This window comes from Prionailurus bengalensis, chromosome D2, assembly GCF_016509475.1.
Source record: "Prionailurus bengalensis isolate Pbe53 chromosome D2, Fcat_Pben_1.1_paternal_pri, whole genome shotgun sequence".
NCBI classification, from domain to species: Eukaryota; Metazoa; Chordata; class Mammalia; order Carnivora; family Felidae; genus Prionailurus; species Prionailurus bengalensis.
In genome coordinates, this window is record NC_057351.1 from 8,053,459 (window position 1) to 8,080,638 (window position 27,180).

General features: G+C 43.6%; 1 protein-coding gene across 2 annotated transcripts; it reads left to right on the forward strand.

The window, feature by feature from the left end:
- The first annotated feature begins 791 nt into the window (after positions 1-791).
- LIPN (lipase family member N) lies at positions 792-21,519 on the forward strand. Of its 2 annotated transcripts, XM_043598021.1 has the most exons (11): positions 792-1,934; positions 4,887-4,964; positions 6,207-6,322; positions 7,042-7,159; positions 9,191-9,389; positions 10,702-10,811; positions 13,091-13,227; positions 14,026-14,172; positions 15,763-15,834; positions 16,590-16,661; positions 20,355-21,519. In XM_043598021.1, the coding sequence occupies exons 3-11, from the start codon at positions 6,218-6,220 to the stop codon at positions 20,586-20,588; spliced, it is 1,194 nt and encodes a 397-aa protein (XP_043453956.1). In that variant the 5' UTR covers positions 792-1,934; positions 4,887-4,964; positions 6,207-6,217; the 3' UTR covers positions 20,589-21,519. The 2 variants fall into 2 exon arrangements, with proteins under 2 accessions (XP_043453956.1, XP_043453955.1); XM_043598020.1 differs by lacking the exon at positions 792-1,934 and having other exon boundaries at positions 4,293-4,964.
- The last annotated feature ends 5,661 nt before the right edge of the window (positions 21,520-27,180 follow it).

Genomic DNA, 27,180 nt, shown 5'->3' on the forward strand with positions numbered 1-27,180 from the left:
CAAGCTCTCTAGATTTACTGACCTTGAGAACACTGGTGTCCCTTGTGCTTTTGATAAAGTATTGTCGCTGCATATTGGTGAGCAAAACTTTTTGCGGGATAGTGAGACTCAAGTCTCGGTGGGGGAGCAGAGGCCAAGCACTTGAGAAAGGAATTTGATGATGCAGACAGTAAGTAGTTGGATAGGCAGATATTCAACTAAGGTCAAATATACGATGCAAAGTTACGTCTTCGAGGGGAGTCCCTTCAAGTTGGAGGAAAGTTTCAAGACCGATAGGAGACAGATTTAGCCTCTAATACACAGTCACTATGTGGCCAGTAAGCACTTACAATGCGGTTAGTCCTAACGGAGATGTGCTGTGAGTGTCTCAGAATCATCAGGTTTCAAAGACTTAGTGCAAACAAAACAAAACAAACAAGAAATAAAGTCTCACGTGAATAATATTGATTGCATGTTGACACGATCATATTTTAGATCTATTAGTTTAAACGAAGTATAATATAAAACTTAATCTCACCCATTTCCTTACCCTTTAAGAGACGTGGCCGTAAGAAACTTTAAAAATTTTTTTTAACATTTATTTATTTTTGAGACAGAGCATGAATGGGGGAGGGTCAGAGAGAGGGAGACACAGAATCTGAAACAGGCTCCAGGCTCTGAGCTTTCAGCACAGAGCCTGACGCGGGGCTCGAACCCACGGACCGTGAGATCATGACCTGAGCCGAAGTCGGCCGCTTAACCAACTGAGCCACCCAGGCGCCCCAAGAAACTTTAAATGATATGTGTAGTTTGCATCATGTTTCTATCGGAAAGTGCTGGCTTAGAGACAAGAGGTTATTATGGCCTAAGAAATCTGGTTATTCGTAGGAAAAAACTTGAATAATTCTGCATTTATAAGGTTGAGAAGAGAGATTGCGTGAAAGATACCAGACTGTGCACTAATGGGTAGATTTAAGGAGAAATTGGAGGCAGAAAAAGGAATATCAGTAGCAGTTTTTTACTGTGTCAGTATGTGCAGCAATCTATAACTAATGGTGGCATTATTCCAACTTAGTACAAAAACAAAGCAAGATTGACTTTCCCTATGAGCTTGCTCTCTTATGAAATTTACCATATAATAATATTAAGAAAAATGTCCTTTGCAGCATACTGTAATACGCTTTTAAAGCAAAGAGATCCAGCAGAATTTACAGCCAGGCTGGTAGAGTAACAAGGTAAGATGCCTGATGCGAAGTAAATATTCAATAAATAATCAAGAGTTCACTCTTTTTATGGATAACAATAATATTAGTTTTCCTGGGTAACTAAGCAATGTTCTCTGGACTTCCAGATTCATCCATCCATTCATTAATTCACTCGCCCGGAGACTATGTTTGATGCTGGTGGTGATGAGGGGAGGGATGAAATCAAGATCCTGTGATGCTAAAAGCCATCAACCCATTCTCAGGGGTGCTGGGGAGATTTGAAGGTGATTCGACAGCAGTTTAAAGCAATAAAAAGCTAACTCAGAAAAGAAATAGGACCATGTATCAAAACAACCAACGTTACGCTTACTGCACATTCCATTCGTTCACCTCCACAAACTGATGAGACTGTATCTCAAACTAGAGTCAGCTTGAATTTTTTGGCCAAGTGCTGTGTGTGTGTGTGTGTGTGTGTGTGTGTTTAAAAAAGCACCTCCGCTGGGACATACCTCCTACAAGAATTCAAGTACAAAATGACCTGTAGAGAATACCATACATAAGTTCTGCACATTAAGTAAGCAGCTAGCTGGGCAGGTAAACCTACTTGGAGGATCAGATGCTATAAATCTCCTCCTATTAGATGGCATGGCCCCTCCTCTCCATCCTCACAAAGCTTTGACCTTTGCCACGAACACAGTCCTGATCCTGCCTCTCTGGGGACGGGGATGTCATCCCAGACCTGCGCTTTTGGTAATAATGTCTCTTTAAATGGAAGCGGTCTTTCCTTTGCGCATTTTAGATTTTATTTGCCTTTTCTCTCTTCTGTATCTTTACTGTCACCACGCGGTGTGTGAAGGTGGGTGTAGTCTAGTGGAGGTGACATGGAGATTCACGGACAGCAGCATTTACGACAACCTGCTTTAGTCTCACAGACGATCTCAGAAACAGCATTGTATCTTACAGATGTTATGAGCATGGCCCACTTTGCTTTCTGGGTGAAGAAATAAAATTGCTACACGTAATTTAAAGTGCCTTTCCTAAAGCCAAAGTGTACTAATCAATCACACTGTGTGTGTGTGTGCAGCTTTATTGAGCCTTATTTGAATTTTAAGATGTATAATGAATTAGATAAATTATCCAGTGAGCAAGCAATAAATTCTGTGTTCCTGTTCATGAAAAGTCTTTTGGAAAAGAAATTTAAGTTTTTTTTGTTTTGTTTTGTTTTGTTTGGTTTGAGAGAGAGAGAGAGAGAGAGAGAGAGAGAGAGAGAGCAATCGGGGTAGGGGCAGAGAGAGGGGAGAAAGAGAATCCCAAGCAGGTTCCACACTGTCAGTGCAGAGCCCTACGTGGGGCTCAGATTCACAAACCATGAGATCATGACCTGAGCTGAAACCAAAATTCAGAGGCTTAATCAACTGAGCCACCCAGGTGCCCCATGCATAGTTTTTTATTCCTGGGCAAAAGTTTCAAATCATTTATTTTTCCAAAATTCTCATTAGCTTCTATTTTGTATCTTGTTAGTTACAACCTAATATTTTTAACCTCCAGTTGTTTTCAGGGGAAAACTATACCCCTTTGATACAAATTTATGTATTATGAAAAACCAGCCTTGGGGGAGAAACAAGCAAACAAACAAACAAACAAAAGATGTGACGTAATAGAAAATGTATTTTGAATGAGAACATCGGATGGAAAATAATAATTATTTTCACAAATAGACACCAAGATTCCAGGACCTATGTTCTATGCTCAACAGCATATTTTTAGCTATCTGGATATTTGAACCAGCAGCCATCATTTAAAAAATTGCTCATGGGGCACCTGGATGGCTCAGTTGGTTAAGCGTCCGACTTTGGCTCAGGTCATGATCTCGTGGTTCGTGGATTCGAGCCCCGTGTTGGGCTCTGTGCCGACAGTTCAGAGCCTGGAGCCTGCTTTGGATTCTGGGCTCCCTCTCTCTCTGCCCCTCCTCCACTTGTGCTCTGTCTTTTTCTGTCTCTCTCTATATATATCTCTCTCAAAAAATAAACATTACTTTTTTAATATATAAATAAACGTTAAAGTAATTTTTTTTTAATTTGCTCAGACTGCGATATGATCTTTGGATCAAGATATCAGAAATACCACAGAGCTTCAGAAAGGTTGCCCTCAATCTACATTTTGCCCAAGATCACGTTCCAGTTCTAATAGCATCTAAAATTATGGACAAAAAAAAAAAAAAAGGCAGGGAAAATTTGAGCTTCTAGAGAGTAGGCACTATTATTTTGTATTTGTGCTGGGCTACAACCTGTAAAGGCCTGAGACGTTTAACTCCATCCATGCTATTTCCACATGGAGCCATGACCATGAATCAACATTAACAGTATGAACATTGTGCTTCCTAGGACTCTCCCGAGTCCACTAAAGTTCTGTTAGAAGCGCTTTTCTCAAGTCAGAAGCCCTGAGCGTTTCCCAGCAAGCCCGCACACCTCTGCCATTGGGCCATCAAGAACCGGGAGGCAGGGGAGGGGGGGGAGGGGGGTGTCCTTCCTCAAAGGCGGGAGGAGGTTGAAGGGTCCATAATCCTTCCACCTCTTCCAATAAACTGAGTGCTATCTTTGAATTTACACTCGTGTGGTTGGCATGAAATTTCCCATTCCAGTGGAGAAGATCTTAGGGTTTGGATACACACAAATAATATCTTTGTTTCTGAGATAATTGGAGAATGAGTCCAAACTAAGAACTGAAATTACCGGATTGTGCCAGGGAGGAGGTAGCTTTCTTCCTGCTTCTTGTCCCCGAGAGATTCGGTGGCTGCTAGGGTCCTACAGGCGTACAGAAGACAGAGTGGGACAGAAAATTGATGCACATGGCCTCCACTATTGTTCCAGGTGGGGTGTAGAGCTAAATTCCCTTCCTTCTCCTCTGGCGTCTGCTTCTACTTTTTTTATTTATAATTTTATAAAATTTTATTTGTGTATTTAGAGAGAGAGAGTGGACGGGGGAGGGGCAGAGAGAGAGAGGGAGAGAGAGAGAATCCCAAGCAGGCTCTGCAATGTCAGTGCAAGCCCAGTATGGGGCTCGAACTCACGAACCAGAAGATCACGACCTGAGCGGAAGCCAAGAGTCAGACGCTCAACAGACTGAGCCACCGAGGTGCGCTTCCCCTTTGTTTCAAGTAAAGGGGCGTGGTCTGTGGTTCAGCACCCACGATGGTCAGTTTCCTCTGGCACAGTGCTAGTACTGGGTTCCGCCCGGGGTCCAGGGCCTGGAGTCTGGATGGTCTCACTGCCACAACTTAGCCACAATCAATCGCATCCCTCCACGCTGCATGGTTGACATCAGTGCTTTTACACACATGGCTTCCCGTGACCCCGACAGAAACACTATGGCATTGGAAAGGTAGGCCTTGTTATGCCTGGTTTTGGCCATTAGGATGATCAGTACATCCTACTTCCCCATCTCATGCAAGACTTTGAAACTGTTGCCGAACCCTCCCTGCCGTGGCAGACACTCAGTGGAAACATGAAGGATTCAGTCAAACTGGTTATTTGGCATCGTGCAGACCACTATTTCCCAATCTACAAGCGAATCATGACATTTGGGGCGTGGGGAAGACGCCCTGGGTGGTGCCTTAGTGCAGGGTTTCCTCATTTCCATGGGCTTCCGGTCTCTCCTCTCTCCAGCTTCTAACTGTCACTGCAACTACATCTCATTCTTCAGCCTGATGTCACATGCAGAAGTCCGGAGGTTCCTAATCGGCACGGAGTCTTCGGGAGCAGGGGAAGCTTCCTTAAGTAGGTAAGATCAAGACGAATCACAACCGGGAGGTGGGTCGGGAATGGTTCTCAGATGTAAGGGTGCTACTGGCAGTTGGCCGGCCTTCCTGGTCCCCCTCTGTCACCTGTTGGCTCTGTGACCTTAGACAGATCTAAAATCTCTCTCTAAGCCTTGGTTTCCTTCACTGTTAAGGTGAGGATGATTGAACCTACTTCATGGAGTTTCTTTGAGATTTAAATAACATACATGAGGCATGTAGAGCTATTCTCCACACGAGCTCAGCACTGAGTAGACATTAGCTCCCGCTAGGTTTAAAAACCTTTAAAAATACATAACGTTTGCAGGTGGAAGATTGTCTTCAACCGGACAGCAAATGTATGGAAAGCTATTAACTTCAGAAGGAAGCTCTCAATTTCTAGAAGTCAGTCATTAATTTGTTCCAGTAAAAGCTCTCTGATGTTCCTTTCTGGCTCATGCTCAGATTAGGAAAAATAGTGAAAGGGCTTACACACACTTACTGCACGGTAGGTCACTTAATCCTTCCTGTAACCCTGTGAGGGACGTTACGTCATTATCTTCATTTTGCCCACAAGGAAACCAAGAGAGAAAGCTGTTAAATCAGTTGCCCAAGGTCAGAAATCTTGTCCGTTGTGAGGCTGGATCCCAATCTCGGACCATGGGCTGCAGCTCGTATAGGACGAGCCCTCTGCACCGCAGCGAGGTCGGGCTGCCTTGGAAGAAATGCTTTGAAGCCGTGCCAAGGAAGAGATAACACATTTCAACTCGCTACCTTCCCCTCTGGGTGTCCCCAAGGCAAATAATCCCTTCCCTGGAAACTGACAGTCAGGTTCTCTGCTCATTGCTCTTGTCTGTCTTCTGGGAAGCCGGTTGGGGTAGAGAATAGGGGCACTTTCCACTTGGCTGTGGCTTAGACACCTGTCCTTGGTGTCTTCAGGTATCCGGCAACTGGAAGGTGAGCAGAGACTGAATGACATAATTGAAAAACTTTGAGTAAAAGAAAACCAAGAAATAAGCCTCCATACTAAATTAAATTTCCTTCAAGAACTGGACCGGGTCATAGCAGTGTCCATGTGAGCAATGGATTCACATGCTCAGAGGTAGCTTACTGTGTTGGCTCCCTCCCATGCTTTCTCGGTGTTTCTAGGACGCTCGTCTTTCGGTTTTCACCAGGGCATTGTTTTCATCCCTTCATCAACGTTGATGTATAAGATTAATCTGTGATTATTAAATGTCTTATGTCAGGCATTCCCACGATGTGGCTGTTTTTCACAACAACCTGTTTGCTCTGTGGAACTTTAAATGCTGGTAGCTTCTTTAATTTGGAAAATGAAGCGAATCCTGAAGTGTGGATGAATATTGTAAGTCGTGCGAGGTTCCGAAAGACATCACATAAGGCTGATGCGTGGGTTGTGAGATTAGCAAAGGTCTTGTGATAGCAGAAAAATCTTAGAGAAGGAAACAGATGGAAAAAAAAAAAACCATAGGTGATTTTAACATTTCTCTGAGTCAAGCTAGGCTGATGTTTTCTTCTGACTGAATAAATAATACTCTCTAGTCACGTAAAGCAAACTCATGTTTGTAGGCAACCTCCTCTCTTGAAATTACATTTTTAAAACATTAAGAATTTATATTTTAAGCCATTTGGATAATAGATATGAAAGCCTTCTAGTAGACTGTGGTTTTATTATCTTTAAACCAAGAGGGGTCTGGAGAATCGGCTTGAGAACATAGTTTTGTCAGAAGAATGAGGAGGGCACCTGTTGGGATGAGCACTGGTGTTGTAAGGAAACCAATTTGACAATACATTTCATATTAAAAAAAAAAAAGAAGAATGGGTCGGTACTAAATAATATCTCCACCCAACCACTCACCCCCAGATTTGCCAATAGTAGACCTTTTCTAATAGTCTGCTTATTCGTTATCAAGACTTTACATAGTAAATTAACCCTACAGTTACCCGGGGCTACAGATTTCAGATCACTCACTCCAATAAACACACACCAGATTCTTTGTTCTAGTTTCTTCTGATGACCTCTGGAGAAGATGTTGAGCTAATACCTGTATTTTCACCGGACAGAGCGAGATCATCACCTATAATGGCTACCCCAGTGAAGAGTATGAAGTCACCACTCAAGACGGGTACATCCTCAGCATCAATAGAATCCCCCACGGGCGAAGAGATGATAGAAGCACAGGTATGAGATGTGTCTCTCTTGCAAAGGAGGACAGCAAATGACTAACATTGACTGCTGGCTTTCCTTTAACGGAATGGCTGGTTTGTCAAAACTGGATGAGTCTTGAAATAGTCAACAGGGAGCCTCATTCTTTTTCCCATTCTCTGAAGCCAGGCAAGAAGCTAAAAATACAAAGGGCAAGACTGATCTTGTTGAAGGCGGCCGACTTGGCTTGTGGGCAGGGGTGTAAATGCAAAGGCAAAGCGTGCATTTCGCTGGTTCATTACTGATCTCTCATGCGGAAAATTGTTACATCCCAGGAAAGCAGATTTCCTGGCTGCTGGAAAGAGGTTTGCTGGGCTGTGTGAGGTTGACTGGGTTGCGTGAAGTCTCTCCTGCCCCTGCAAAGATCAACAGGCCTTTCTCTGTAGGCTACAGGGGGGAAAAATCAAGTTAAATGATCGTGACATATCTGCAACTTTTTTTCCAGGAAGGAAAACTGGAACATTCACCTATGTTTTGATTTGAGGGACAGAAGTTTTGTGGAATGAAAGAACATGGTGTTAGGAAGGTCTGAATTCTGCAATAAAGAGCCAGCCGTGCAAAAGCAGAGGAATTATTCTTTAAATAGGGACACATAACTGCAGATCTTGGGATGAGAAAGAGGGAAGACTGAGCAAAGTATCTGGGGAGGCTCCAGGGCAAGGCCGTTTACTCAGATTGCTGCACGGGCTCTCCTGCCAGTCACATTCAGGGGCAACTAACATCACCCTGTTTAACTTCCTCTGCCTCTAACAAAGAAAGGTGTAATTCTAGGGTTTTGGAATGAAAACTGGGAGTGGGGCTAGGTAGGGTTACCAGATAAAATAGGACACACCCTGTGAAAGGTGAGTTTCAGATCAATGACAGATCGGTTTCTCATACAAGTTCCACTTTAGGATGTACTTATACAAAACGTTTTTTTTATCATTCATCTGAAATTCACATTAACACGGCATCCTGCGTCTTCTATTAATCTTCATTTCCTTTCAATACCAGCCCAAGTTGGGGGGGGGGGGGGGACGGGGGGGAGATGGCCAGGAAGCATAAAAGGAGAGGATTTCTCCAGGAAAGGTTTTACTTAAGGAGGGAGGATTTGGGGAAGATTTGGAATTAAGAGCCATCTATTAAGTGTATTATTCTGAAAGCTTTACATTAATTTAGATCAGATAAAGCTCTCAGCATCCGTATGAGGCCAGTACTATTCATGGTTATCATTTTACAGATGATAAGGCAAAGCAGGTTCTCGAGGTCACACAAATAGCAAGTGATGGAATCAGAATTCAAATCCAGCCTGGCTCCAGAGAGCATGTGCTCTTACCCATTGAATGATGGTGCCTTTTTGGAACCTTCCACCCTGAAGATCTTCTCCCTCAGGAATTCGGTTGTTGTCAGAGGGGTGTTGAGCTGGTTGTATTGTATTTGGGTTTTCAAATGCTCTCCAGTAGGCAGAGGCGGGGGGTTTGGCTAGAAGCTTGGCAAGGAGCCAGATGCTTCCCCCTCCTCCCCCGAAGAGGCACAGAACACCATCAAGCATGATCATTTTCACGTCTCCGCCAGCCAGACCCAGGAGATACGCAAAAGTGAGTTCATGGAGCAGTGAGCACCGTTACAAGCACCCACTTGGTTGTGAAACAGAACCGGGCTTGAGTCCTGGCTCTGCACCCCGTTAATTGGGTGGCCCCTTGGGAAAGTCACCTAAGTACCTTCTAAAGCTGCGTCTCCTCCTCTGGAAAATGAGGATCCTTAAAATAGTAGCTATTTTATGGAGTTGTTGTGAGAATTTAACAAGCTCATCCGTGGCCATCTGTCAACATACCACTAGGTGCAATGCATGTGCTCAAGAAACTTACACCATGTTAACCAAACGCTCTATATGAAAGGGAAAGGCGAATGCTGATTAGGTTTTTGCTTTTTTCTGGGCATGTGTGTGTTTCTGTCATGTTCCTGAGATGGTCTACGTATCAGAAGTTATTCTCTCTCTCCTCTCTCTCTCTTCCTGCCTCCTTCCAGGTCCCCGGCCAGTTGTGTACCTGCAACACGCTTTGTTTGCAGACAATGCCTCTTGGCTTGAGAATTATGCCAATGGCAGCCTTGGATTCCTCCTAGCAGATGCAGGTTACGATGTCTGGATGGGAAACAGTCGGGGGAACACTTGGTCAAGAAGACACAAGACGCTCTCAGTGACTGAAGAAAAATTCTGGGCCTTTAGGTAAACGGTATCTAAGAAAAATCATGAAGAGACTTTGGGACCATTGCTTTGAATATAATAGTGTGGGTGATATTAATAATAATCTGTCACATTGGGAGTCACGTGGTTCCGTGTAGCTTCTACTAACATCTCAAAGCAGAGAAATAGCAAGGTGTTTGGTTTCCACTGATTCTCCCACAAGCAAGTTACATCAGTTTCCCAGGATCATTTTAACATCCAGTTCTGTCCAATACTGTACATTATAAGCATGTCTCGAGGGGCAGCTCAGGACATTTCTAGGACTGGTGCACACACTCATTCAACCAATGTTTGCGGAGTGTCTCTGCATAGTTCGGGGCCCTGAGCGCTCAACGGTAAGCAAAGTACTGGCCCTCGAGAAGCTTATGTGCATTCCGACGCTATGAATACAGGTCTTTCCCTTCAGACGGTCACTCAGTTTTGCAGAGATGATGTGTACCAGTACCCGATTTTATTTACAGAAACTCTGGTTGAGACGGTATTAAATACCATTTTCAGGACAGACCCAATAGGAGGTCTTTAAAACCTTGCCAATGGACAATGGAGAACAATGGTCTAATACGCTGCCTGCTTCTTTTAGGGAAAGTGTTCTCTGCGGGCATCAGAGGACAGGTTGATGCCTGCAAGAGACTTCCCAAGGCTAACCTCCCTGCTGGTTTGCAAGCCAGCTGCCAGAACAGAAAGTGCATTCCTAGCACACGAATGAAATGGTCAGCACCCACTGGCAGGGGAAGAATACAGGAAGGAGAGAGTAAATTTGGGGCAGGGGCAAACATCAGGATAATATTTTGTGTCCGTGGCCCTTGGTCGGGAAGGTGGAGCTTGTTTACTACAAGACGACCTTTAGCAGCCTTGCTACATCCCTGGCATTATATTGCTTTCCCAGATGAGGAACCTGAAGCTCAGAGCATTTAAGTAATTCATCAAAAGTTACTCAGCCAGAGTCGTGATTTGCAACCACTTCTGTTTCCAAAGCTGGGCATGAATCTTGCAAGCGCCCTGGGGATGTTTGAAGTAGAGGCAGAAAAACCAGATGGAAAAGGGAAGGGGATGAAGGGGAGAAAGGGCTGACCGTCAGACAGCACACACAAGTCTTGAAATCAGCCCCGTTAAAAGTAACGCATAGAAATGCAGCCAACAAGGCTCCAACAGCCTGCACGTGACTGGATAAATAATGAAATGCAAGGCAAGTGAGTGAACGGCACAGAATTCTGTGTATAAAAACTAAGTGAGCAGGTGCTCTGCGTCTTAAACTTAGGAGCGAGTGTTTATAAGCCCCTGTTTTATTTTGCAGTTTTGATGAAATGGCCAAATACGATCTTCCAGGAATAATAGACTTCATTGTAAATAAAACTGGTCAGGAGAAGCTGTATTTCATTGGACACTCCCTTGGCACGACAATAGGTATGTTTACAAATGTCCGTGTTTTACAAGGTCGGAGCCTTGTGAGAGTTCGCCTTTAAACTGGAACAGAGTAACTGTCATTTATCATGCCTTTAATTCTCTGTCCTGTGCTGGACGTGTTAACCTAGTGCCCTAAGTGGTTGTGAATTTGCCCTTAATTTTCTGTCCTGTGCTGGACGTGAAATCCTAGTGCCCTATGTGGTTGTGAACTTGAATTTCAGAGACTGTGTGTAGGACAAATCTTTCCTCCATGTCTGGTCCCAATAGCACATTTGTAACCGTGATATAATTTCCATGTGCCCCAAATCTAAAGAAGTATTTCCAAAGAGTTAAGCGTCTAGGTCCCCTCTGAGCTGAAAAAGTAAAGCCTGATGCCTTGAAATAACCCTGAAGAATGATAAATATGTATCAATCATACCTGCCTCACAACCCATATGGGATTTTTAAAAAATAGTAAAAGGGTGAGGTTCTATCTCTATATGAACAAACTGAAAACATACGATCACTTTTTTTTTAGTTGAAACACAAAAGCATACGTCAACTGGGCCCATTTAGCATGTGACTTAATGTTTATGGCATCGCAATTAAATGTAAGCACTATGTAGAAAAATTTTGAAAAGCCCAAGATCCTACTCTCTGAAAATGTACTTCTTAATGATTTACTACATCTTTTAGAAAGAAATAAAAAATCCAGTTCCAAGTAAAAATTTAGAGGAAGCCATACTATTAATAATGCCAATTTGTTAGCGATCTTCCATTAATGTTTTCCATTTTCAGAGATTACGTGGAATGCAATATTTTAGCTGGGGTGAAACTATGCAAAAAAGTAATAATAATCTTATAGTCTCCTTATCACCATTACCATCAACAGCAGATGTATATTTATTGGTGCTTTATATTGATGCGTTTGGAACAGCCAGTGAGCATCCCAGGACGTATTCTAAAAGGACATAAAAAATTTTAATGAGACAAAAACAAAACAAAACAAACAAACAAAAAACCTGCCAGTAACTGGCAAATAATTGCACTATCCTAGCGCACACTTAGCGAGCATTGACTATGTTTAGGGTCTTGTGATGAGGACCCTTGGTCAGGGTGTCTTAGCAGAAAGAGCACAGATTCGAAGCAGGTCAGTCTGACAGCCCCCAGTGGGGTGTAGGACATGTGGAAGGACCGGAAGGAGAAGGAATGACTCGAGTGGGGTCTAGAAAAGTGGGCAGGACGTAGGGATGCTCTTCCGTCTGACCCGCAAAGAAAACAAAGGATCCCATCAGCAGGGCTCTGCATTGCATTTAGGGCATGCTCTTTTCCAGGGAGCACTTGCAGCAGAGCAATTTTTGGCCTGTGAGAAGGGCCCGTCCCTGGCAAGGTGTTTAGCAACCCAGGCTCCAGCTCAAGACTAGTGAGTGTGAGCGTGGAAAAACTCCTCTCCGCACATCTCCAAAGATCTGGGGAGAAGTATCCCCCTACCGGCATTCCCGTTTCAGTCTTTGTAGCAGCTGCTCAGCCCATCAATACAAAGTCAGTTCTTTTTTTGGCCAAGATGGTTTCAGTGTTTCAATAAGAATTTCAGGGGAAAAAATTCTCTGCTACGGCTGTGTCCCCATGCGTTTGCGACACGCGTGCGTGCGCACACACACACACACACACACACACTGACAGGGTCCCGGGAGGACTAGAAACAGGTGCTATAGTGTTGCAGGAAAATCAGAGCAGGTGGAGACTGCTGGTCTCCCAGGACCACAGTGGACCGAGGGAAAGCAGGGAAGATTCTGGAGGCTGGTAAGCATCCAGTTAAGCACTGGGAGTAGTGAAATCTGGTTGCACTGTGAGAAAGACAAATTGTGGAATAACTGAATGATACTACATAAAGAACTGATTGTTCCACCTTCCATGAACCAATTATTTGCTCCTGGAAGCTCTGTGACTCATCCTGGCATCTCAGAGCTGGTGGTAAATTGACAGCATTGCCCGCACTTAGCCCATGCGTGTGAGCGAAGACGCCCCCGGCCCCTCGGCAGGGGCGGCTCCAACAGCTTATCCCCTCGCTCTCCCCGACCAAGGTGCATTATTCAGGATCCGAGAAAAATGGACACTTGACAGCAGAGGGACTGAAGGCAGATTATCTTTGCAGAACATCTCAGAAGTTTCCCAATTCATCCGCAAGACTGTTGCAATAGAAAGACAACCCGTCAAAGCAGAGTCCTACTTTTGTTAGTACAGACATTGCCTCGGTATTTCTAATTTTTACAAGATTGTCTTGTCTCCTGTTCTCTTAGGGTTTGTAGCCTTTTGCACCATGCCTGAACTGGCACAAAGAATCAAAATGAATTTTGCCTTGGGTCCTGTGGTCTCATTCAAATATCCCACGGGCATTTTTACCAGTTTTTTTCTACTTCCAAATTCCGTAATCAAGGTAGGCTCGTTTTCACCGAAATGTATCTGAGGATCCCATCTCGGATCGTGTGTTACATAAGCCTGAATAATACGCCCTTTCTCATAGGGGAGGTTTGTTAAGATGCCCAAACCCAAATGTCCTACAGCCCGATTATTCATTCAGACATTTATTGGTTATTTTCCAAGGGCTGAAAAAACAGTTTGGTGCCCAATGTGGATTTGGGACTTTATCCATCCAAAGATTTTTTTTTTCTGTTTGCTTTTCGATTCTCTAAAAAGTTCACACCACAAAAAGCATCACGTTTCGCCAAAATTGGGGTGTCGGCTAAAATGGATTTGGGCCAAAATGAAGTCAAGGAGACCAATTCAGGTTTCATAGTAATTTTTATATAAAATCAAGCCCTGGTTTAGGGCGAAGTGGTGGGAATGGAAAAAAAAACAATTGTGAACTAATACAAGGAAGAATCTCCATAGTCCCTAATGACTGGTTTCATAGTGGTTTTATTGTGTTGTTTACTGTAAGCTCAAGTGATGTAAGTTCCCTTTTGTGTGGTTGACAGGTCTGTTGCAAAGGGTGTTGACCTCAGTTCAGTTTGGGACGTTTTCTACATTTGGGCAGAGTTGAGCAGACAGTCTTCCCTCGAGGGAGATGGATTCATGAGTCGTTTCTTTTCCCGGATGACTTGGTCTCCTTGGCAAAAACAGCAAATACAAACACAAACAGATCTCCCGAGAATCCTCATTCCTGGGGATGGAGGGGAACATCAAGGAGTCTGCAAATGGTTCTTGAAAGGATACTTCTTTCTTCTTTTCACAGCGTTTTTTTGGTACCAAAGGTTTCTTTTTAGAAGATAAGATGGGCAAGGCACCTTCTACCAAAATCTGCAACAATAAGATATTATGGGTGATATGTAGTGAAATTATGTCCTTATGGGCTGGAGCCAACAAGAAAAATATGAACATGGTATGTATGATGATCAGGGGACCATTGGATGCTCTAAGAAATTCCAGCTTTTCTTTGGCTCTCGTTGATGTATCTGTTACATGGCAAAGGTTGATACGATATTCTAAAGCATAAGGGCAAAGATTGGCTAAGCATAGATGAGGTATTCAATGGACCACGACTGTGAAGACGGGGAAAAGAATAGGCAGTGTCATCCTTCCATCCCTGGTCACACACAGGAAAACGATGATGTCCCACCATGAGTAGAGGGTTCACCTGTTTACTCTCAACCACCATTACTATCGTCCATTTCATTTTACAACCACTCCTGGGCCCTAAATAATAATAATAATAATAATCCCAGAAGAGAAAAGAAGTACATCCAAGCATTGAATTTATCTCCTGTGTGCCTTCATTCGCTGGGTGCTGTTGGCCCCGGATAAAACTCCTCACTTCACTTGGAAAGCACAAGACACAATGGGATGGAGGTCGAATCCCTTTCCCACAGAAAAGGAACAGTCCTGTTTCATCAACTCTTTGTTTCCTGGTAGGAGAATTCAAGGAGGAGGAGAAGGAGGAGTTTACATTTGCGGACTGATGTGGTTGAATTCCATATGGCGGCCAGTGAGGCTAGTTCTCAAATAGCTGGTCTCTGCCAGCCCGCTCTACCCCTATTCAAGAGGCTAAGTTGTGCCCAACGGAAATACAATGGGAACCATTGTTCAAACCCTGCTTATTCAAAAGTAGATGTATTTTTTAACTTTTTTAAGTGTTTATTTTTGAGAGAGAGAGCGCAAGTGGGGGAGGGACAGAGAGAGAGAGAGAGGGAGACAGAGCATCCAAAGCAGGCTCCAGACTCCAAGGGGTCAGCACAGGGTCCGAGGTGGGGCTCAAACTCGGGAACTGTGAGATCATGACCTGAGCCAAAGTCGGGCGCTTAACCGACTGAGCCACCCAGGCGCCCCAAAAGTAAATATTTCTGATAGTTCCCTTGATCGCTTTCATTATACGGTATTCTAGGACATAGGATTACAATTACTATTGTAGCTCTATAATTTTCATCTCTCTGTTGTTTTGCAAAGGCCAAAGTACAGCACCTAGGGAAGCGACTGTTTTTTGCTTTTCTTTTGCGATACTTTATTTTTATCCTCACAAAAGGCTGGCACGTAGGATTGTTTAGTACGTTCACTTACTAGGTGAAAATACAGGAACTCGGAAATGTGAAATGACTTGCCCGAAGTCACAAAGCTCCTAATGAACAAAGTTACTTCCTGAAATCCAGGTTTTTTCGGCCTCGTGATCTGTGACCCCTGCACACGCACACAGCACCTTCCTAAAGCACACTGCCCCGTGATGACCATTGTTGCTTCTCCTACTTTAAAACCAGCCAATTAACCCACGGCTTCCAAGCTGATGGCAGTTTGCTCCCAAGCAACCCGGGGTTTACTCACATTCAAGCGCCTGGCATGATTTATTTATCTTACCCGCTTGGTCATTTCCAAAACCGCAGCTTTCATTTGCTAATTCTTAGCACCATTGCTCTCGGCTTCTGGACGGTGTAGTTTATTTCATTGGGTGAGTTTTGCTGTACCGTGTTTTATTTCCCTTCAGAGTCGAATGGACGTGTATATGTCACACGCTCCCACTGGATCATCAATACAGAACATCCTGCATATAAAACAGGTAGCGTCTTTTTCGTGGAAAACTATTCCAAGCTTATTTCACTACATCCGAAAGGACAAGGCTAGCCGGTCTACCCTAAGAAGCTTCAAAGCCGGTGTCTGCTTTGTCCTTGACACTGTCTTTGGTTTGATTTCCCCAGGTTTTAAAAAAAAATTTTTTTTCAATGTTTATTTTTGAGAGGGAGCGAGAGACAAAGTGTGAGCGGGGGAGGGGCAGAGAGAGAGGGAGACACAGAATCCGAAGCAGGCTCCAGGCTCCGAGTTGTCATCACAGAGCCTGACGCGGGGCCCCAACCCACAAACCGTGAGATCGTGACCTGAGCCGAAGTCGGATGCTTAACCGACTGAGCCACCCACGTGCCCCTGAGTCCCCCGATTTTAAAGGACAGGGCAAGGTATGGTGGAGAGCAAGTAGGTGACGTAAGTGAACTCTATCTTAGATCGGAGCTTGTAAAATAGACCCTGAGCTGAAGCGAGAGGTAGCCAGGGAAAGCTTGAGGAGACCGAACCTTCCCCCAGAGATTTGACTGCCCCCCTGAGGGGTGTAGATTTTCCATGAGTTCTTCCTTCAAACCAAGGGAGATCCTTGGTTCCCTTTCTGTTGACCTTGTGCTTGTAGTAGTGAAAATGTATTTATATCCTTCTGGTGCTCCAGGAGCCTTTTTTTTCTAACCAGTGCCTAGTGGTTTCCCAAGACTTGCTGTTAACAGTTGTGGCTCTTACTCGAATTACTTTTCCAAAACACATTTATTTCAGCTTTACCGATCAGATGAATTCAGGGCGTATGACTGGGGAAGCGAAGCTGAGAACATGCATCATTACAATCAGGTGAGCTGCTCGGAACTGCCCCAGAAGCCAGCTTTTGAGAAATTATAATAAATTATCAGAGGGGCGCCCGGGGGGCTCAGTCGGTTAAACCTCCGACTTCAGCTCAGGTCATGATCTTGCGGTTGGTGAGTTGGAGCCCCGCGTTGGGCTCGCTGCTGTCAGCACAGAGCCACTTTGGATCCTCTGCCCCCTCTCTCTCTACCCCTCCTCTGCTCACGCTCTGTCTCTCCCTCTCTCTGCCCCTCCCCTGTTCATGCGCACAGGTACACTCACACATTCTCTCTCTCTCTCAAAAAGAAATAAACACTAAAAAAAAAGAAAGAAATTATCAGAGAGTGAAAAGAATCTTACCTGGCCATTGGTGGCATTCTCGTTGATAGAGCTTTTTAAGAAACGTCTCATTTAAATATGCATTCATCGCAGAAAGTCTAGAAATAAAAAAAGCATATCTTAAGGAATTCAAATAATTTGTAATCCCTCCACCCAGAGAACACTAGACGTGTCAATATTTTACTGCATTTTTTCCGATCTTCTCACTACCGCTGCTTCTAGACCTATTTTTTAAAGTTTTATTTATTTAAGTCATCTCTGCAGCACACATGGGGCTCGAACTCATGACCCCAAGATCAAAAGTCGGGTGCTATTCCAACTGAGCCACCCAGGCACTCCCCCTGACACAATTTTTAATCTTACTTTTTCATTTACAGTAACGGCAAGATCTAGTCAATGTTACTGAGGTGTTTTCTTTAACATAATTTTGTTGACTGTATATTAATGGCAATTGTTTTATAAAAATCTATGAAAATGTACAGAGTAGATGAATACCCAGTTCCTGATACCAACAGGAAAAAAATAGGATCCCACAAGAACATTGAAGGAATATTATCTACCCATGAAGACTTGAGCCTTTGGTATCTTTTTTCCCTCTGACTTTTCACACTACGATTTGTACACCCGCTTAACCCTCCGTACTTGGGATTAATCCTCTTGGCATCATTTCTTTCGCTAAATTAAATGTTTCCAATGTTTTCCCAGACTGATATATAGTTAAGGCTATTTCTTAGACCAGTCAGTTTCTCACTAATGGATTGAATTGTTAGAGAAATTATTCTACCAGACCTTAAGACGACTAAGAGAGGTATGTATGTTTTTACTGTTTTTTAAGCTTGATTAAGGCGTGATTTACATTCAATAAGATTCGCTGATTTTCCAATTCAGTGAGTTTTGACAAATACATTCATTCATGTAACCATGCCACAAGCAAGATACCAAACATTTCTGCTACCCCGGAAGTTTTCCCCTGCCCCTCAGACCATGTATAGTCACAGATGCATATATTTGCAAATTCTTAGAATCGGGCCAGGAAAAAAAAAAAAACCCCACCAACAAATGTTAAAGAGATTACCTTCACAGAGGAGAAGAAAGGTAGAATGAAGGGGAAAAATGTGAAGGAATAAAGGAGGCTCCCATTTGGGATTTTACATATTTCCACTTCCATTATTTTTAATGAGCATGTTATATTTATATATTGTTTCTGTTTGTAAGAGAATGAAACAAAAATCTCACGCACTCCCTTAAGACCATTGTTAGTCACAGTTCTTTCTTTTTCAGCTTTATTGAGGCAAAATTAACAAATAAAATTGTAAGATTGAAGGGTGCAACGTGCTGACTTAAGTATGGGAGAGCGTCAACGTCCTTAGAATTTCTCAGCGGTTCGATAGATGGTCCTACCTTAGTTCAGGCCAATCCTGTTTTATGTGTGTCTGATTTTAGGCCATTTGAAATCAATTTTTATTATATTCTGGTCTCAACACTTTGCCCTCTTAAATTCCCAGCGCAGTCTCTGTGTGCACTGTGTTTGATAGAGAACAAGAGAATTAGCCCGTGTGAGCTCTGTGAGGGCAGAGATTCCCTTCTGTTTTGTTCACCGGTGTTTTCTCACCTGGCAAGATATTGGGCATGTCCTGGGCCCTTAACACTTATTGGCTACATACATGAAATTTCTTTTTTTTTTTTTAATTTTTTTTTTAAATTAAAAAAAAATTTTAATGTTTATTTTTGAGAGGTGGGGGAGGGACAGAGAGAGAGAGAGAGACTCAGAAGCAGACTCCAGGTTCTGAGTTGTCATCACATAACCCGACGTGGGGCTCGAACCCACGAACCGCGAGATCATGACCTGAGCCGAAGTCGGACGCTTAACCGACTGAGCCACCCAGGCGCCCCATAAATGAAATTTCTTAACGCCCCTCTTATCCACCTTAAAATGTCTCTGTCCCCTTGATTCTCTTCTTCCCTCCTCTCTCCCAAAATGGAGGCCCTCTTCTTTCCCGAGTCTGAGGGCTTGTGCCCTTGACCCCATCTCTCCCCACCTCCTCTTCCTCCTGGCTCCTTCTGTCGTCTTCAGTGAACTGCTATTCCTTTTGGAAAATGAACAAACAACCTTCTGTCAACCTACCGATTCTATCGCTCACTAATCCGTCCCTCTGTTTGTAACCAACATTTTTTAATATTTAAAAAGGCTGAGTTTTTCCACTTCCTCCCCTCTTCCACTCGCTCCTGAACCCCGGGATATGTAGTTTGGGCCTTCATCTTTCTATACGGCTACTTTATGTAAAGTGGCCTGTGGCTTTTCATTACCAAATCCAATGGCCCGTTCTTGCCTTCAGGTTACATGGTCTGTCAGTCACGACAGCCTCCTTGCCATTCACTGCCCCAACGTAGACTTCAATAACGTAGTGCTCTTGCGTTTTTCCTCCCCTTTTTAAAAATTAATTTATTTTGACAGACTCCACACTATCAGCAAAGGGCCTGATGCGGGGCTCGAACCCACAAACCACGAGATCATGACCTGAGCCGAAGTCGGCTTCTTAACCCACTGAGCCACCCAGGCGCCCCTTCCTTCCTTTTTTGATTGTTGTCCTCCATCTACACTGGCTACTTGCCATTCCCCGCACTCGCAAACTGTCAACCTCTTCCAAGATTCTTCATACCCCTCTTCCTTTCTCCCTTGGAGAATCTAATCATCCCCGTGGCTTCCATTATCCCTTTCTCTGGACCATCCCTACTGCCTGTCTAGATGGTTTCAGGACCTACCGCCAGCCTATTCCTTCTTCAAGGTCATCCCATACGATGCCCATGCAGTCATCTTAAGACAGAGCTCTGAGAAGTGACCCTGCCTCACTTCCCCCGACTTCTGAAAGATGTCAAGATACCTTAGCCTGGAGTCTGGACCTTGACTGTCTGTCTCCTACCTCATCCACTCACGTATTTTCTTCCTGGGGTTCCCGGGACAGTTTACCATCCTTACCGTGGAGTACGCACTCTTGCCACTTGCTAGAAAGCCCTCCCGCCTTCAACCCTATCTGTCAAAATCCAACGCTCCCTCAAATGTCATTTCAAATGACTCATTTTTCTGTGAAACTCCCAGTCAGAAGTCATTTCTTCTTTACCTTCCCTGCCATTTTTTGGCTTTTGACATACCCTACTTTGTAGGCAAATGCTTATGTACCTATCTTGCCTTGTTCCTTCCCACTCCTTGAAGACAGGGTCCACTGCAGGTAATATTTCTACTTCCCAGAGCCTGAAAGAACTATGATTGTAGCAAATGCTCACTGAGCAGCCTGTCTGCTTATCTGAACCCAGTGGTGGCCATGAGGAGCTTTCTGTCACGAATGCTCTTTCTGTCTCTTCCAGAGCCGCCCCCCACTCTATGACTTGACCACCATGAGAGTGCCTACTGCTATGTGGGTTGGGGGCAATGACGTCCTTGTAACGCCCCAGGATGTGGCCAGGATACTCCCCCAGATCAGGAATCTCCGTTACTTCGACCTGCTGCCCGATTGGAACCACTTTGATTTCATCTGGGGCCTCGACGCTCCTCAGCGTGTGTATAGGAAAATCATAGACTTGATGAAGTCATACTCCTGATGCGTGCACTTCTGGGCTCAAAGTTGCGTGCAAGCCCGTGAGAGGCTCTGGAAAAGAGACTAATCAGCAGGAAAGTCTTCTCCAGGCTCGTTCGCCTCATTGCTGTTGCCGAGATGCTCCCTTAGCTGGCATCCAAGCAAGAATTATTTCAACCGTCCTGTTCTTTCTCTAAGAAATGCGCACACCCTCCAAATCCCTTCCCCTCCATCAAGGGTAGGCCCGATTTTCCATCTCTGCTAACTGTACACTTGGGAGAGTGGTTCAAAGAGGACTTTTTCTTTCTTAAAGTAAAATTTCCCAGAAGGAAAATCTCTGTAAAGGCAGCCACTTGGGAATGTACTTGGGGTGACATAGGGCCATACGTTAGGGCCATACTCATTATGGCCATCTGTAAACAAGCCACGAGATAAGGCCCAGCCCACATCAAGCATGAAAGGAAACAGCGGACTAGGAAAACTAACAAAATTTAAGTATTCCGGGAGCGCATTTTACCGTTCCAAGCAAAGAATGAAAAGAGAGGGAGACAAAACTGGGAATGAGCAGGTAAAATAAGCTGAATTCCTGATTACTCTTAAGTTAGAACACATGAGAAATAATTCTCTCTTCTTTTGCTCTAAAGAGAAGCTAAACCGATCACTACCGGTGACTTCGTTGTCAACGTGGACTTTACACTATTGTCTGCTAACAAGAGACATTTAAAGCATCTTCCGGAAAACCTATTTGAGAAGCCCCAAAGGAGGCACAGGAATATTCTAAGTCTTGCTCTCCTTCGTTCTCTAAATGATGCCAGACATTAATTCTAGGTTTAAGTACAGAGTTCCAAGAGTAGCGTGAAGTTCAGTTGCAAAAGTTCCAGACCTTCTATGATAATGTCGTTAACATAAAACTGTTTACGATCCTCAAGGAATCCTAAATAAATAATACACATGCATACCTCCCACAGTTTATTTAAACTTAAAATGGGTAAATGTAGATTAGGTTACTGATATTTGCACGTAGGATCAGGGTTTTGGGGATGTCAAATGCCACATCATCATTCTTCAATAAATAATACATAATTCATGATTTTTTTTTAATTTTTTTTTCAACGTTTATTTATTTTTGGGACAGAGAGAGACAGAGCATGAACGGGGGTGGGGCAGAGAGAGAGGGAGACACAGAATCGGAAACAGGCTCCAGGCTCTGAGCCATCAGCCCAGAGCCTGACGCGGGGCTCGAACTCACAGACCGCGAGATCGTGACCTGGCTGAAGTCGGACACTTAACCGACTGCGCCACCCAGGTGCCCCCATAATTCATGATTTTTAACCTCAGTTTTAGTGTTTTTAAAAGGAATGACAATTTTAAAACACTTGGGAAGCAATTTTATTTTATTTTAGAGTTTTTTAATGTTTGTTTATTTTTGAGAGACAGAGAGAGAGAGAGAGACAGAGTGTGAGTGGGGGAGGGGAAGAGAGAGGGAGACACAGAATCCGAAGGAGGCTGTAGGCTCTGAGCTATCAGCACAGAGCCCCACGTGGGGCTTGAACTCGTGATCCATGCGATCATAACCTGAGCTGAAGTCAGACACTTAACTGAGCCACCTAGGCACCCCACTTGGGAACCCCAACGTTAAATGCAAATCCTTCCATATTTGTATGATTTTTATTTCCCAAGAGTAGACTATTGAATTTTTATCAGTTGCTAGTGACTTTTATTGAGGTCTTCCAAAGAGTAAAATGTAATCTTCATGCAAACAATACAGTCTTTTGAAGTCACATTTAACCAAATTAATCAAAATGCATTAAACAATTAAACTGTTATAACAAACAGAACAGGCATAAGTAAGTCTGAGAACAAATCTCTAACTCTCAGCAAGCATACAGTTCAACTGGAAAGAGTGGAAAGATGCTATAACAAATCAGCCTACTAGTTATGAGCATTTAGGAGTCATTGGATGTTAGTTCAGGCATCTACGGGAGAAAAGAAGGCATCAGTTGATATAGTAATCTAGTTAAGCAGAGGTTAATTAAGTGAGTTCCTGTATGGGATTTATCTTATTTGGTTGTTGCTATAATGCTGTGTAACAAATAATCGTGAATAGCTGTGCACATTTTTTTTTTTTTTTTTGAGACAGAGAGAGACAGAGCATGATCAGGGGTGGGGCAGAGAGGGAGACACAGAATCCGAAGCAGGCTCCAGGCTCTGAGCTGTCAGCACAGAGCCCGACGCGGGGCTTGAACCATGAACCGTGAGATCATGACCTCAGCCGAAGTCGGACGCTTAACCGACTGAGCCACCCAGGTGCCCCAACAGTGAACATTTATTTTCCGTGCTCACAGTCGTGTGGCCTGGTTGGGTTTTGAGCTGCGATCACTTGGGCTTGGCTCAACTCTGTGGGTTGGATCCTGGTCTGCTCCACAGGCCAGTTCATTCTGGAACTAGCAGCTAAGAACACGGGATCGTGTTCTTCACCTGATAGGTCCCAAGAGCACAAGGGGACCACCACCATCACACCAACACGGTTCAACCTCCACCTGCTGCCCGTCTGCTAACATACCTTTGGCAGCTGCAGATCACACGGCCAAGGCCGACCCCAGCAGGTGGGGTGGTCTGCTTCACCTACAAGGAGAGGCTGCAAATCACATGACAAAGAAAGTGCACACATAATGCAATTATGCAGGGGTGCAGAATTGGGACAGAATCCATTCTACCACATGCAGGCACAAAACTCAAAAGGTGAAAATAAGGAATGCAATACAAAGTAAGTCTCTCCCCTCGCCCCAGCTCCTGGTCGCACGGTCTCACCTTCAAAGACAACCGTCTCTCAGTGGTGGTTTTGACTACCTTCTATGGACCATACATCCCTATCCAAGTAGATCTGTAGATACTCATTTGTTTTTTTCACCTAAATGTACCACATGCTTCCCCATTTTGCTTTGATCGCTTAATATATGTTGGAACATTATTATAGACAACTTGAAAATCCATTACCAACAGACATGAAGACGGAGTAGGATCTTTTGCAATTACCCACATTGCTCCAAAAAATATTGTACAGAAATCATTTCGAGTGTTGATACAAATACCCCTTTATACCTACAGGAAATGTCTTTGAACCATAATTGCTCGTTCAAAGACCACGTAGAATTTTAATGTTGGATGAAAATATTTTTAACTTTGCTGAGTGATCTAAATGGTTTTATTTATTTATTTATTTATTTAAGAGAGAGAGAGCAAGGATGCAAGCTGGGAAGGGGCAGAGAGAGAGAGAGAATCCCAAGCAGGCTCGATGTTCAGCTTGGAGCCCGCTTTGGGGCTCAATCCCACAACCTGGAATCATGACCCGAGCCCAAGTCAAGAATTGGACACTCAACCAATTGGACACCCCCCAGGTGCTCCCTGCCGAGTGGTGGACAAACCCCACTGCCCGGCAGTCTTCCGTCAGAAACACACAACCATCTTAGAAACTGAGCAGATTGATAAACACAGTAATAACATGTCTGTTGACGTTCAAACCATACTAGTGACCACTGATAATAACAACTTTTGTGTAACATTAATCATTAGGTGTCCTAGCAGAAGGGGTCAGAGTTTGCTGCTCTTTTTAAATCAGGCCACAATGTCCACGAGGCCATGTGTCCTGTAGGAGTTGAAGAATGGAATGTTCCTGCTGTGTCCTTCCCCAAATGACAGAGAAGTGATCATTACTCTAGAGAATGCCAGGCAAATGCCTGGTAGTCCTTTAAGACATTCACCCTCTGGCCTTGGCCATGTGTAGTCAACAAGGAAGAACCTTTGGCTTCAGTGTATGTTGCAATCTGTTTTGGGTTTCTATCTGAAGGTCGTAAATATGTCTCTATCGATGTAACACCACCAGAAAGAGAACTCCCTTCATTCACGCTTGGAATCGTTAGACATGTATTACTCCTAGATTAAACTCTCAATAATTTTGCACTCTGATTTTCCAAGAAATCCCCCAACGCCATCATTTCTCATATTCCTCCTATCCCTCTTCCTCCAGTAGAGAAGCTCCCGGACCACGGCTATTATGTCTTAATATATTCTCAGCCCGCACAGAGCTCGTGCCCAGACATAATTTGTTAGAATATAAAATTGAAGGGACGCCTGGGTGGCTGAGTCGGTTAAGCGTCCGACTTCAGCTCAGGTCACGATCTCGCGGTCCATGAGTTCGAGCCCTGCATCGGGCTCTGGGCTGATGGCTCAGAGACTGGAGCCTGCTTCTGATTCTGTGTCTCCCTCTCTCTCTGCCCCTCCCCCGTTCATGCTCTGTCTCTCTCTGTCTCAAAAATAAACATAAAAATAAACGTTAAAAAAAATAAAATTGTTGAGGAACAAAATTAGCTATTAAATACAGTCCTCGTAGTAAAAAGCGTCTTGGCGTAGCAGAAAGAATGACTTGAGCAGCAGAAAAGCTACTATGTTCAACAACTGTTCCAAACACAGTGTCTCAAAGCAGACAGACTATGAAAGTTCAGAGAGAGGATAGTGGATTTTCTTTTCCAAGCTGATTGCTTTAGTCTTTTATTTATGTTGAAAGGCACCTATGCATGGGGCCATCTGCCCGTCTCTGTGCACAATGAGACAGACTGGGCAAAAAGTAAAGAAAGTTGTTACCCTACTTGATATTTCAGTCAAATTCAATGACAGCTTTTAGCATATGGCAAGGTCTGAACCTTCAAAGCCCAGTTGAGATTCCTCTAAAGTCTGGACGTTTCTCTTATCTTTTTAGTCACGTGGGTTTTCAGGGCGATGGGAAGGGTAGGGATTTGGGAGACAGACTTGCAATTTCTCCGTCAAAGTGTCTTGCCTTTGCTGGGCTTGTGCTAGACATTCCTACGCCTCTATTGCATCAGAGATCCAGGAAGTTCTCTGGGGCAACCTCTTCCTGTAATCCCACCCATGGCTACAGGGTAAGTGAGTCCTTGGGCCCATAATAAAATACATGGATAAAACCACCCTCGCTGCAACATAAATGAGTTGTATGCCTCTACCAATCAGTTCCCTTTTATAATCAGAGGGAGGCTGCGTTGTTCAGCAAGCAGTGCCCCCTTTACAGGATTGGGGCTTGGTTTTTTGGGGTTTTTTTTGTTTTTTTTTTTTTTTTTAGTGTTTTAATAGTTCATGAACTGACAAATGGAAGCACAGAGATTGAACTGGGGATGGAAGCAGAGGCTAGGCGAGGTAGCATCTAAATGTTAAAGACTCTCATCCTAAGAGCCATGGCAAGCCACCTAACGGTTCTACCTGAAGGACACTCAGTCCCTGTGTTTTGAAAAGATCACTTGAGCTTCTGGGTAAAGAATGGGTTAGAAGGGACCAACAAAAGATTCCGGGCAAATCCATACATCTGACCAAGTCTCCTGATGCAGGCTGTGCTTGGGTATGGTGTTCTCCAAAGCGGTGATTCCTGGATAATCTGGAGCCATTCTGCCCCCAAACTAACATTCATCAATCTGATGTATATGTCTCGATGGGGGACAGTGATCACCACGAAAGCCATGCAGTAGTGGGGAAAATATCTACCGTATAATGCTATGTGAAGAGAAGAAAAGTAAAAATGGTACAATTCTATGATGTTAAATGTATACACGTATTAATAAATAAATATATATATAAATATTTATAAATATATATATACTTATATATATATATTTATATTTATTAAACCTAAATATATATGTCTCATATATATATTTATTAAACCTAAAAATGAGACAATACAATGTCAGGGTAGAACCTTGATGAGTGACTTATTCTTTTTAATTTTTTATGTTGTAATGATATAATCGTTACAACTGAAAATCTGCTAAGAGGGTATAACTTGTGTTAAGTGTTCTCACCGTAATCAAAATTATCAAGCTCTATATTCGCAATGTGTGCACATTTTCTGTTATGTGTGTTATATTTCAAAAAAAAGGTTTTTTTACTTTTTTAGTATTTTTTTAATGTGAAATTTATTGTCACATTGGCTTCCATACAACAGCCAGTGCTCATCCCAACAGGTGCCCTCCTTAATGCCCGTCACCCACCCTCCCCTCCTTCCAACCCCCCATCAACTCTCAGTTTGTTCTCAGCCTTTAAGAGTCTCATATGGTTTGCCTCCCTCCCTCTCTAACCTTTTTTTTTCCTTCCCCTCCCCCCTGGTCTTCTGTTAAATTTCTCAGGCTCCACATAAGAGTGAAACCATATGGTATCTGTCTTTCTCTGTATGGCTTATTTCACTTAGCATCACACTCTCCAGTTCCATCCACGTTGCTACAAAGGGCCATATTTCATTCTTTCTCATTGCCACGTAGTATTCCATTGTGTATATAAACCACAATTTTTTTTTATCGACTCATCAGTTGATGGACATTTAAGCTCTTTCCATAATTTGGCTATTGTTGAAAGTGCTGTTATAAACATAGGGGTCCATGTGCCCCTATGCATCAGCACTGCTGTATCCCTTGGGTAAATTCCTAGCAGTGCTATTGCAGGGTCATAGGGTAGATCTATTTTTAATTTTTTGAGGAACCTCCATACTGTTTTCCAGAGTGGCTGCACCAATTTGCATTCCCACCAACAGTATAAGAGGGTTCTCGTTTCTCCAC

What these genes read in the sequence shown, in the direction of transcription:
- LIPN (XM_043598021.1), top strand. Translation starts at nt 6,218, where the DNA reads ATGTGGCTGTTTTTCACAACAACCTGTTTGCTCTGTGGAACTTTAAAT. An exon ending in ACAAGAAAAATATGAACATG is followed by an intron (nt 14,173 to 15,762) that starts GTATGTATGATG and finishes ATTTCCCTTCAG; the next exon opens with AGTCGAATGGACGTGTATAT. An exon ending in ACATGCATCATTACAATCAG is followed by an intron (nt 16,662 to 20,354) that starts GTGAGCTGCTCG and finishes TGTCTCTTCCAG; the next exon opens with AGCCGCCCCCCACTCTATGA.